General features: G+C 42.5%; 1 protein-coding gene across 2 annotated transcripts in view; it reads left to right on the top strand.

The window, feature by feature from the left end:
• Positions 1-12,164, top strand: part of LOC146403664 (uncharacterized) — a 49,402-nt gene extending 37,238 nt beyond the window's left edge. Inside the window, exons 5-7 of one of the 2 annotated variants that reach the window (XR_014843343.1) lie at positions 1,814-1,939; positions 3,287-3,855; positions 11,506-12,164. Coding sequence is in view for 1 of the 2 variants with exons in the window: in XM_085021669.1 (XP_084877795.1) it covers positions 1,814-1,939; positions 3,287-3,524 (364 nt within the window). In the remaining variant the exon portion in view is untranslated. Of the gene's footprint in view, positions 1-1,813; positions 1,940-3,286; positions 4,220-11,505 lie in introns of those variants that run through there. The other variant, XM_085021669.1, reaches the window with a different exon arrangement.
• The last annotated feature ends 394 nt before the right edge of the window (positions 12,165-12,558 follow it).

Here is a 12,558-nt window from a genome sequence, read left to right as displayed (position 1 = left end):
TTAATTTTCTGAGGTCCCTTAGGCAGTGGTTGGAGACACTTGGTGGGGGTGGGGTGGGATGAGACACAGTTTTTAATTTGTTTTCAAAGCTTGAATTCTACTTATCTGCTTATGAGAAACTGCATAGCATTTGGGGACGTGACCCCTAATTTTTGATTCCCCCCCCCGGGCCTTTTTCCCTCTGAACTGAATGGCAGAAGTATAGAATTTTGAAAGCTCAGAACTTGAGGGGAACTTGGAGTTATTCTTGTGCAATTACTTGTTTTTAAAAAGAAAGAGCTTTTTAAAAAAAATTTTATTGGAATACAGTTGTCTTAAGTGTTGTATTAGTTTCAGGTGTGCAGCAAAATAAATCATATAGATATATATTTATACCCATTATTTTCTCCCACATGGGATATTACAAACTACTGAAAAAGACAAATACTCTATGATATCACTTATATGTGGAATCTAAAATATGGTGCAAATGAATCTATCTACAAAACAGAAATAGACTCACAGACATGGAGAACAGACTTGTGGTTGCCAAGGGGGAGGGGAGAAGAATTGGGATGGATGAGGAATTTATGGTTGGTAGATGCAAACTCTTACATTTAGAATGGATCAGCAATGGGGTCCTACTGTACAGCACAGAGAGCTATATTCAATCTCTTGGGATAGAACAGGATGAAAGGTAGTGGAGAAAAAGAATGGGTATTTATCTACCTATCTAAATATATATGTATATTTATATATATAAAACTGTGTCACTCTGCTATAGAGCAGAGATTGTATATTCTAATTTAAAAAAGCATGAGAACAGGATGAAAAAAATTGAACAAATAAGTAATTTTTTTTTCTTTTTAGGGCTGAACCTGTGGCATATGGAGGTTTCCAGGCTAGGAATTAAATCAGAGCTACAGCTGCCAGCCTACACTCCAGCCACAGCAACGCCAGATCCGAGCCACGTCTGTGACCTACACCACAGCTCACAGCAACACTGGATCTAATCCACATCTGTGACCTACACCACAGCTCACAGCAATGCCAGATCCTTAACCCACTGAGCGAGGCCAGGAATCGAACCCGTGTCCTCTTGGTTCCTAGGTGGATTCGTTTCTGCTGCGCCACCATGGGAATTCCAAATTAGCAAATTTAAAAAAATAAAATAAAATTTAAAAAGCCTAATTCTGAAAAGCAAAAATAAATAAAGGCACACGTAAATAGATTTTAAAATAAAGTTAAATATTATAGTAAAATAAAATAAAAAGAAATAACTGAGCTCCCCAGAGAGATGTGAACTTACTAAGGTCGGAGCCTGAAATGGTCCAGGTCTCTTATTTCCTGTTCGGGATTATTGCTTGATTCTCTTTATCTGCTTATGAGAAACTGCACAGCGTTTGGGGAAGCATCCTTTGCTTCTTCCCCAAAGGGATACCTTTGCTTATGCTGCCCCCTTGCTTGATGTGAAACCCATGATCCTCATACCTTGACCCCTCTTTGTCCCACCGCTGGGGGTCACAGATGTCCCAACATGAGCCCCAGCCTCGTAAGGAGCCCTGAGGTCCCAGACTTTGCCGTTTTGCTGCTCACTTCACTGCCTTCTTTCTGCCTTCCCTTTCTGGAGCCAAGAGATGGTTGTGTTTCCTTCCCTACCTTTCTTTATAGAGAGCATGTGGACAGAGCCCTGTGGAAGGTGTCCTTGCACAGTGCCGGAGTTTGGTTTACCACTAGGGGGTCCTGCCGTGTGCGTTAAGGAATACATGTAACGGGATGACGATGGCACCTGCAATCTGCGGCTGTGCTGACCACATCTCCCCCCCTCTTCTAGACACAGGGATTTCTTCCTGCACCTTAAACAGGCAACAACACCTCCTGAAGGCCTCCTATGTCCCCAGCGCTGTGGCAGTAGGGAAACTGAGTCAGAAACTAAGGTGGAGCCCGTACTCTGTAGCAGGTAGGTTCTACATACTTGACATATGTTCTCACTTAAACCACACAGTGACTGTGGAGGCAAGATGATCCGTCCCATTTTACAGATGAGACAGTTATGGCTCGACGATGGAAAACCGCAACAAACCAGAATATTTTCCTCGTTAGAATCGATAGTAAATGTTGGAGCCAGAATCTGTACTGGTACCAACAGTTATAGTATCAGATGTGGTGTCCGCTTTCCAAATCACAACCTTCCTGGTGGGAAGAGTTAAATGAATCCTGAGTTTCGCCCTCTTCCAGCCTGCGGCCCCTGTCGGCTGAGTGCCAACCGCAGTGGGGGAAGTAGACGACTGTCTCGGATTGAGGACGGCGGGGTTAGAAGAGGCTTTCCAGCAGGGTGATCCCAGAGTTGAAATTTGCAATTAAAAAAACCCTGGCTTATCTTACCATTTACCGTCTGTGTGCCTCATGTGACCTCACTGAGTCCCAGTTCCCTCATTTGTAAAATAAAGACAATAATTGCAGCCCACAGGTTTATAGGGTGGATTAAATGGAAAGTTACCAACAGACTCCTTGGCCCAGGGTAAGGTTTGTTTTTGTTTGTTTTTTTACTATTGTTGTCATTTATTCTCTGGATCTCGGCGCTAGAGTAAAGAGGGGTGTGTGATAAAGAAATTCGTTTTTCCTGAAGGAAAGTGATTCTGTTGGACAAATTTCTGGGCATGAGTTGCTTGGAAAATAATTTTTACGGGTGACTTCCAGAAATTCAGACTTGGCATCATCTCCTGCCAAGACCACTGTCCCCATCCTAAGAGCTGAAATCCAAATGTCCTAACACCTGCTTTATCTGATGCTCACAAACCTCTTGAAGGGCAGACAGAACCCAGATGTTCTGGAAACTCTTACTGCTTATGTTGTATTTAATACCGTTCTGGTGAGACTATTACATCCAAGTGTCCCTGGGCTTACCCCAGGGGAGCAGAAGGTAACTCTCATTTCTCTGAGGGCTTGGAGTGCTTTGAAACATTTTTCATCACCAAAATATAAAACGGAGGCAGTTTTCATTTTATTGTTTTTAGCTCTTGATTGTTTCTTCCTCCATTTTTATGGGGTCCAAAAAAAAATAGGTTGTTGAGTCCTGCATTTGGCTTGGGATTTAAAACAAAACTGCATTTGGCTTGGGATTTAAAACAAAATCATCTTGTAAAGACCAGCCCTATTTCCTGGACTTGGGGGTAGGTACTGTGTCCAGATCTTGCGAAATAACGTAACTTTCAAGTAAAAAATTGACTAATGAGGTCTCCCCCCTGACCCTTGCTTCTGAGAAGAGAGGAATGCAAAGAATAAAGCAATCTGCCTGCCTCCACAGGTGCCTGTTCATGGGGAAAAAGAATCCAGGCATCACTGAAACTGCTTCGAGTACCAGTAAGTTTGCTTTCGGCCTTAGCATGGACCAACCTTTGGTGTTGCCTACAACGGGAAGAATGAATTGGCTGCATCCAGAGCACCTGCTCATGTGTGAAAATGAAGAACCGCGGTGCAACTCCAGGTGGTCTCTGCCTCAGCATCACTGCCTGAATATCCTTTTTCGTCTTTTTCTTTTTTAATAAGTTCTTCAAGGTTTTTTTTTTTTTTTCCTTTTTACAGTCACACCTGTGGCGTGTGGGCCAGGGGTCAAATTGGAGCTGCATCTGCAGGCCTATACCACAGCCATGGCAACACCAGATCCAAGCCTCATCTGTGACCTGTGCCACAGCTTGCAGCAATGTGGGATCCTGACCCCACTGCGGGAGGCCAGGGATCAAACCTGCATCTTCACAGAGACCGTGCTGGGTCCTCAAACCCCTGAACCACAAAGGGAACATTCCTTTTCCACACTGAAGTTTGAAAACCACTGGCATGAAATCTGTGCAAAAGCCCAGACTAGAAGTCATAATGGTAGGTTTCTCCAATAGATGGACTAGAAATTAATTTGGCTCTGCTGGGGAAAGAAAAGCCTTTCTGCCCAACATTAACAAAATTAAAAGATAAAGAGATGTTTTGTAAAAAGTCTGCCCATCTTAAAACTTTCCTCCTTTGCCTCCTATCTCATCATGTTTGCTCTCGCTGTCTGTCTCCCTCTGGGAATTACAAAGTGTTCTAAATGGTTGCAGTGATTTCTGAGGCTATTCTCTGAGATCTTACTCTGCCAAGCCTCAGGAAGGGGTCAGAAGTAAATTCTAGAAGGGGTGCTTAGTATGCAAGGATGCACCTCTCTGTGACTCTGAACTTGGTTTCTTTTCTATTAAACAGCTCCTTCCCAGCTTGTTTTCGTCTTCTTTGCCCACAAACCCTTCTCCAGGGCTTCCCGTTGATATTAATCTCTCTCTTCTAGGCTGTCAAGCTATTGATCAAGTGTGCTTTCCATGTTCCTTGCAATGAGTTAAATCAAATGAAATATCATTTGTATAATGCTCTCCAAAGCATTTCCACATACACTGCCTCATTCATCTTCATGATTTGCTCTGGTTGGGCATGGAATTCTCCTAGGTTTACAGAAAGGACCTGAGGCCCCAGAGATGAAGTGACTTCCCCAAGATTAAAGAACTAGGTAGGGCCAGAGGCAGATCATCTTTCCATTACACTGCTTTTTTTTTTTTTTTATGTAAGTTGTATAGTTTTGTGTCTCTTTCATCAAACTACCCATTTGAAAATTTTAAGCAGCTGTAGGTGCCAGAAGCATGCTAGATACCCTGGGATAAAAGGGTGTCAGCAGAGCCTCTTTTATTAAGAAATGTACAGTCTTATCAGATAGTAGATCAGGTCTACAAATAACCTTCACCTGTGACATTCTGAATGTGCCTCCAGCTAAATTTATATGTTGAAATTCTAATGTCCGAGGTGAGGGTGTTAGGAGGTGGGACCTTTGGGAAGGGACTAAATCATGAGGGCAAAGACCTCAGGAATGAAATTAATGCTTTTTTTTTTTTTTGGTCTTTTTGCCATTTCTTGGGCCACTCCCGCGGCATATGGAGGTTCCCAGGCTAGGGGTCAAATCGGAGCTGTAGCCACCGGCCTATGCCAGAGCCACAGCAACGCGGGATCCGAGCCACGTCTGCAACCTACACCACAGCTCACGGCAACGCTGGATCCTTAACCCACTGAGCAAGGCCAGGGATCCAACCCCCAACCTCATGGTTCCTAGTTGGATTCGTTAACCACTGAGCCATGATGGGAACTCCTGAGATTAATGCGTTTATACAGAAAAGCTCCCTTTCCTCTTCTACCACTCGAGGATCCAAGGAGAAGTCTGTGGCAGGAAGATGGTCCTTACCCAACCATGGTGGCGCCCTGATCTTCCAACCTCCAGAACCGTGAGAAATAAGCTTCCATTGTTTATAAGCCACCTGGTGTGTGGCTTGTTGTTAGAGCAGTCCAAACAAACAAAGATAACCTTGTGGTACAGTTATTTATTCCTTTCCCTTCACACACACATTTGCACCCACGGCATCTGGAAATTCCCGGACCAAGGATCAAACCCTCGCCACAGCTGTAATCAGAGCCATAGCGGTGCCAGTGCTGGCTCTTTAACCTGCTGCGCCATAAAGGAACTTCTTCTTTCACCTTTTTTTACAGCTCCGTATATTAGATCTTACACCAAGAACAACACGTCTCTTCCCCTCAAAAAAAAAAAAAAAAAAAAAAAAGGCAAAGCACAGCAAAGTAAGTGTCCTTAATAATCCAAGTGCAGAGGAGAGACCGACCCTAGAAGGTAACAGGGAGTCTGTGTCATATTTCGGTTAAGAGCTTCCTCTCTGGAGTTAGACTTTGTGGTTTCGTTTCCTGTCTCCACCACCTAATAACTCTGTGATGTTGAAAAGTATCTCCCTGAAGATTAAATCAGTGTGTAAAAACTTAGGTCCTGGCACAAAATCCTCAATAATGTTGTAGTAATAATTATTATAATCATATCAATAATGATGAGATATTATAATTATTATTGGAGTCTTGGGGAGATATTATGTCTTCAAAGATTTTTCTTCACCATACTCTTTTTTCCTTCAGTAGCTTTGATGACATACATTTTAGATTTTTTGTATTGTTTCATCAGTCCTAAGGTTCTATTTCTTTCTTTTTTTTTCTTTTTGACTGTGCTCCGTGGCATATGGAACTTTCCAGGCCGGGGATCAAACCCGTCCCACGGCAGTGATAATGCCAGAGCCTTAATCTGCTGCACTAACAGGTACCATATTTTTTTAAATAATTTTCCCTCATCGGACGTGGGTTCAATCCCTGGCCTTGCTCAGTGGGTTAAGGATCCAGCGTTGCTGTGGCTGTGGTGTAGGCCAGCAGCTGCAGCTCCAATTTGACCCCTAGCCTGGGAACCTCCATATGCCCCAGGTGCAGCCCTAAAAAAAAATAACAATATTAATAATCATTTTCCCTCCTTGCTTTTCAAATTGGATACTGTGTATTGATCTACCATCAAATTCATTGACTTTTTTCCTCTGTCCCTCCATTCCACTTACTGAGCCCACCCAATGCATAGTGTTATCCTGGCTAATGTATTTTTCAGTTCTTTGTTGTAACTTCTATTCATCTAATGAGATAGTCTTTCTTTTATTTCAACAGTGATGACTCTTAGTTTGCTAGGGGTCAAATCAGAGCTACAGCTGCTGGCCTATGCCACAGCCACAGCAAAGAAGGATCGAGCTGCCTCTGTGACCTATACCACAGCTCACGGCGATGCCAGATCCTTAACCCTCTGAGCGAGGCCAGGGATTGAACCTGCCACCTCATGGCTCCTAGTCGGATTCATTTCCACTGTGCCAAGATGGGAACGCCTCTGTTGACTACTTTTTGTCTTACAAGATATTGATGTTTCCTTTGTTTCATGTTTATAGTTCCATGTTATATCTTGGACATTTTGAATATTATAAAGATCTGAATGTTATTTAAATCCTAAAGAGAATATTCTTTGTTTTAGAAGGCACCAGTTTAAGGCCACAATTCCTAGTCTGTGGTTCTAATTCAGGTTCAGTTTTCAAAGTGTTTGGAGGGCCATTTATATCTTTCCCATATGAGTTACCATCAAGTGGCCAGTCCAGGACCTGCGTGGTGACTTACCCCATAGTTGAATTCGCAAAGCCTTCTGTGTACAACTTAGGGCTATGTTCCATGAATATACAGCTTGGAGGTGAGCCCAAGAGTTTATCCACAACTTCTGGAGCCACTTTATCTCCTGTTGTAACTTCCTCCTTACACTCTAGCTCCCAGCATCCTTCTCCTACCCCCCCCCCCCACCTTGGTTTTCTGTCTAGGAAACTGGAGCTTTCCCGGCTCTTCCATATACTTCCTGAGACTGAGTCTGCATCAGGGGCTGAATTGTGAGGGTCTGGAAAATGATAAGAACCAACTGTCTTGGTCAGTAAGACCTTTTTTCCCTTGGAGTTATGGATAACTGCCCAACACAGCTGCCACTTTTACCGCTGCTGGCATGGGATTGCCTGGACACTGGGGTGGGAGAGAATGAAAAACAAAAGCAAACCCAAATGGGATTTCTACCATTCTCTCTGATTCAGGAGAAATCCCTTTTCTATTCCTTGGACCAGAAAGAATTTTTTTTTTTAAATTTTTATGGGTAGGATTGTGCTTCCCCTCAATTCAGATGTTGAAGTTCTAACCCCTTGCACCTCGGAAGGTGACCTCATTTGGAAATAGCATCATTGTGGCTGCAATTCGTCCAGTTATGATAAAGCCATACTGAAACAGGGTGATCCCTTAATCCAATATGACTAAGTGTCCTTAAAAATGGGAAGTTTGGATGCTGGCACCTATGAAAGGAAGGTGATGCGAAAAAAATACAGGGAAAAGATAGCCATCTACAAGCCAAAGAGAAAGGCCTGAAAGAGGGCCTTCTTGTATGACTCTCAGAAGGAAGCGACCCTGCTGACACCTTGATTTTGAATGTCTAGCTTCCAGAACTATAAGATGATAAATTCCCCTTTTTAAGACACCCAGTGATGGTACTTTGTCATGGCAACCCTGGCAAATGAATCCAGAACTCTTCTTGCCCACATCCGGTGCACACTCAGGAGTTTTTAGCTGTCTTTGAGTTCAGGCTGAGAAATATTGGAGGAGGAAAAAGAAGAAAATCATTACCAGTTTGGTGCTATTTTGAGTTCAGCCTTCCTTCCCCAATTTCCTGCTACCACTTTTTAAAAAATATTCCTTAGGGGAGATCCCCTTGCAGCTCAGTGGGTTAAGAACCCAATATAGTCTCTGTGAAGATGTGGGCTTGATCCCTGGCCTCACTCAGTGAGTTAAGGCTCTGGTGTTGCCCTGAGCTGTGGTGAAGGTCACACACATGGCTTGGATCCTGCCTTGTGTGTGACCTTGTTGTGGCTGTGGCAAAGCCCTGCAGCTGCGGCTCCAATTCCACCCCTAGCCTGGGAACTTCCATATGCTGCAGGTGCAGCTGTAAAAGAAAAAAAGAAATTAAAAAAAGGAAAAAAACAAAACAAAGCTATTCCTTAGGTAGCATTGAGTGGAAGAAACAGGGTGGAGTGTTCTTAGTCTTGAGCTGAACCAAAACGGAGAGTTTTCCGGTTTGTGGCTGCCTTGTCTTTGCTTAGATGTTAGAGGGTTGATTTGAGAAAAAGATCTTATGTTATTTCATCATCTTGTCAAGAAATGGAAACAGGGAGCTCTCCGTCTCCTTTCCTTCTGAGACTAATTTCCTCCAGGCTCAATTTAGAAATGCTAACATCTTTTTTGGTTGCAATTTAAATTTCTGAGTTCATTCTGCTCATTATCTTTCAGGGTTGAGGGCCTTTTGGACTTTGGGGCAATGAAAGTAAATTATATCTCTTCACCTTTAATGATAAAGTAATGGGCCCCCAGTGGCAAGGCATTCATAGAATGGCTGTCTCTGAGTCATCTGAGTTTTGTCCCATTCAGTTTTATACACATTTATTGATCTTTTTTCTCTTTCCATTTTTAAGAAATGTTACAAATGACACTAAAAGAATGATTCATCTATGGTTCATTCCCTGAAGAAATTCAGGCAAACTACCTTTCAAAGCCTCGATACACTCAATTTATAGAATAGGAATAATTAGCTTCACCATACAGATGGTGCGTAGATATTTGGGGAAGAAACAAAATTAAAAAGCATTTTGTAAACATAAAGTGTCCTGCCAATGAAAGGTAATGATATTTCATTTGCCTTAAATGTGCTTTTTTTTCAAGCTTTAAGAGGAGCCTAAAAGAAAGTTTTGGGGTTTTACTGAATGCAATTATGTTTATTTGTTCCAAATCCTTTCAGATTCTGGGCCCATGTCTTCTCAATCTAATATTTCAAGGCAAAATAATCCTGATATTTCTGGGCTGGAACTTTACAGCAGCCTCTGTTGGCCTTGTCCTTTTGGGGAATGTCCTAAGCATCATTAAGTCTTTCTGAAAGAACAAGTACCAGAACTGCACACAATATTCTACCAACAGACATCCTGGCTCTTGTAAATGGGGAGACTATGACATATTCAGATTTAAGAGAGAAATGTCAGGTATGAAAGTACATCACCTCTCATACTGATATATTATTTGCCTTGGCTCTTGAAGCTACCCTCAGTCTCTAATATATTTTCTCCTCTTATTTCTCTGCCTGTCAAAACAGGATTCATTTATTCAGCAAGTAATTTTTGAGCTCATACTCTATGGCTATGGCAGTGAACAAGATAGGAAAGTTTTATGTTTTCAAGGGACTTCCTTTCTATGGGGACAGGGTGGAAAGAGGAAGGAAGGAAAGAAGGAAGGGGGAGGGAGAAAGGGAAGAAGGAATAAGGAGAGAGAGAGAGGTGGGATCCAAGGATGATGAATGTTGGGAAGAAAGTTAAAATAGCGCAAGATAATAGAGAATAATGGGGTGTCAGGAAAAGCCTGAGACACATAAGGGCAAGAACAAAGAGCATCCCCCCAAAAGGAAAAACTATCTCAAAAGCTCTGCAGGAATCTCAGTAGAATTGAGGAGAGGATAGAGGGTCAGGGGCTGGAATGGATATGACAAGGCGGGCAGTGGTCCAAGATGAGGTCATAGAGATGGTTACAAACTAGATTGCACAAGGCTCTGCAAATCAACACAAGGAGGGGTTTGGATTCTATTCTAAATGTGATAGAAGCTGGAGTTCCTGCTGTGGCACAGTGGGTTAATGATCCAGTTGTCTCTGGTGTTACCAGCTAGATTTCCCACCTGGCGCAGTGGATGAAGGATCTGGGGTGGCTGTGGCATAGGTCACAGATGAGGCTCAGATTGGATACTTGGCTTGGAAACTTCCATATGCAGCCAGGGTAGCAGAAAAAGGAAAATAAAATACAATAAAATAAATGTGATGGAAGCCAATTAGTGGTTTTTATGCAGGGAAGTGAAGAGTTCTGATTTACTTTTAGAATGTTCACTCTGTCAGCTACATAAGACTACATTGTACTTCAGAATCCATTTTAAATGTTTCTTCTGTCAAACATTCTTCCCTCAAATCCTGGGGCAAAATCAATCCTTCCTTTATCCTGGGCTTGAGTGAAGATCTACTATTATACAGTCATTTGAAATTTGGTGACTAATCTGATTTAAATGAGATTGAATGGTTTTCTTCTGTAAATATAGGGATGGTATAAGCTTAAGTAAATAAGCAAACAGGAAAGGTTGTGGCGTCTGCGACTTGCACCACAGCTCATGGCAATGCCAGACCCTCAACCCACTGAGCGAAGCCAGGGATGGAATTCCATGCCCTCATGGATACTAGTCGGGTTTATTTCCACTGAGCCACAATGGGAATTCCCAGCATCGGATTTTTTTTTTTTTTTAATTTGGAGTGATGACAATGTTTTACAACTGATTGTGGTGATGGTTCTACAATTCCGTATATACACTAGATGAAGTTGAATTGTACAGTATAAATGTGTGCATAGTGTGGACATGATTATACCTCAATAAAACTGTGAAAGAAAGAAAGAAAGAAAGAAAGAAAGAAAGAAAGAAAGAAAGAAAGGAAGGAAGGAAGGAAGGAAGGAAGGAAGGAAGGAAGAAAGAAAAAGAAAAGGAAAGAAAGAAAGAAAGAAAGAAAGAAAGAAAGAAAGAAAGAAAGAAAGAAAGAAAGAAAGAAAGAAAGAAAGAAAGTTGTGGCCCTTTGTAAGCTTCTAGTAAGTTCTGGTGTAAAACTGGCCCTTACTACTTTGAAGGTAAACTGTAGCATGTATTTTATCTTAAATTCTAGCTGGTCATTTGTATGTTTGACTCATCCTATTGACTGACATCCTTTAAGACAAAGATTTATTATATTGGTGCCCACTTCACCTAGTAGACTTATAGGAATGTCCTAACATAGTAGAGGTTGATGCGTGTCCACCCAAGTTGATATTTTTCTCAACCTGTGTAAACAGCTGGATGAAATTCCCCAGTTAGGTAGAGGAATTCTTCAGTTAGGTAGATGCATGGGACCAGCCAACTGAGTTCTAGCCAACTGGATGGCATGGATGTGATTTGCATGATTTTCAGAATCAGTCCTTAAAAGCCTCCCATAAGTGATTCTTCCTGTTCCTTTTTCTTATTTGCAGGCAGATAATGAAGAATTATGAGGCCCTGTGGAGGGCTGAGCAGGAAGAAGCCTGGGACCTGGGATCCCTGTAAACACTCCCTGTTGGATTATTGCATGAGGGAAAAATACATCTTACTTTGATAGGCTAATACGATGTCAGAGGTCTCCTACATGCTAGCGCTGCACTAACTAGTATAGCATCCCATCCTGCGTGCAGGATTTGTGTCTACCTTCACATATTTCATCTCCTTTACTCTTTGCTCTTGTGAAGGAGGCAAGGCCAGGCAATCTACTTGTTCCCGTTTTATAAAGGAAGACTCTGGGGGGAATTGTCATTCTCCCTGATCAGGAAGGCAAGCACCACGCCGGGAGCCCTGCATTCTGCCTTAGAAAAAGCAAACAGACAACAAATCTAATAGGAGGTTGGAGAGTGGATTAGAGAGGAGGGAAGCAAGATTATGGGAGACGAGTAAGGAGACAACGCTAATAAGGATGGCAAGAGATGAGATTCTGAATAAGCCAAAGAGAGGAAGATGTTGAGAAGCAGATGGAAGTCACAGAGACTGCGACTCTGCATCACTGGGACCTACTCGTTAGGGTCTCCCCCTTTTGTCATATTGGGAAATTTATTTCTTCTCAAATGGGCACAGTATTTTAGAACTAAAGTGAATAGAACAATATGAATTTCTGGTTCTTGTTTTTTTTTTTTTTTTGGTTTATAGAGCCGCAGGTGTAGCATATGGAAGTTTCCAAGCTAGGGGTGGAAACGGAGCTGTAACTGCTGGCCACAGCCACAGCCACATGTGGGATCTGAGCCTCATCTGTGATCTACACCACAGCTCACAGCAGCGCCAGACCTTTAACCCCCAGAGTGAGGCCAGGGATCAAACCCACATCCTCAGGGATACGAGTTGTGCTCATAACCCACTAACCCACAATGGGAACTCCCAATGGGACTAGTTTTGAGTGGGGTTTGTGGTTAGGGGAACAAAGGGTGAGGCAAGGGATCCTTGGTTGGTATAGGAAAAATACAGTCACAGCTATTGTTATTTTTGAAGAATACGTTATGCCC

This window comes from Sus scrofa, chromosome 4 (assembly GCF_054392235.1).
Source record: "Sus scrofa isolate SSC_HxYL_T2T_F1_AM1 chromosome 4, Sscrofa_HxYL_maternal_Yorkshire_Landrace_v2.0, whole genome shotgun sequence".
NCBI lineage: Eukaryota > Metazoa > Chordata > Mammalia > Artiodactyla > Suidae > Sus > Sus scrofa.
Note: the sequence above shows the minus strand (reverse complement) of the source record. Positions and strands in the feature narration are given on the sequence as shown.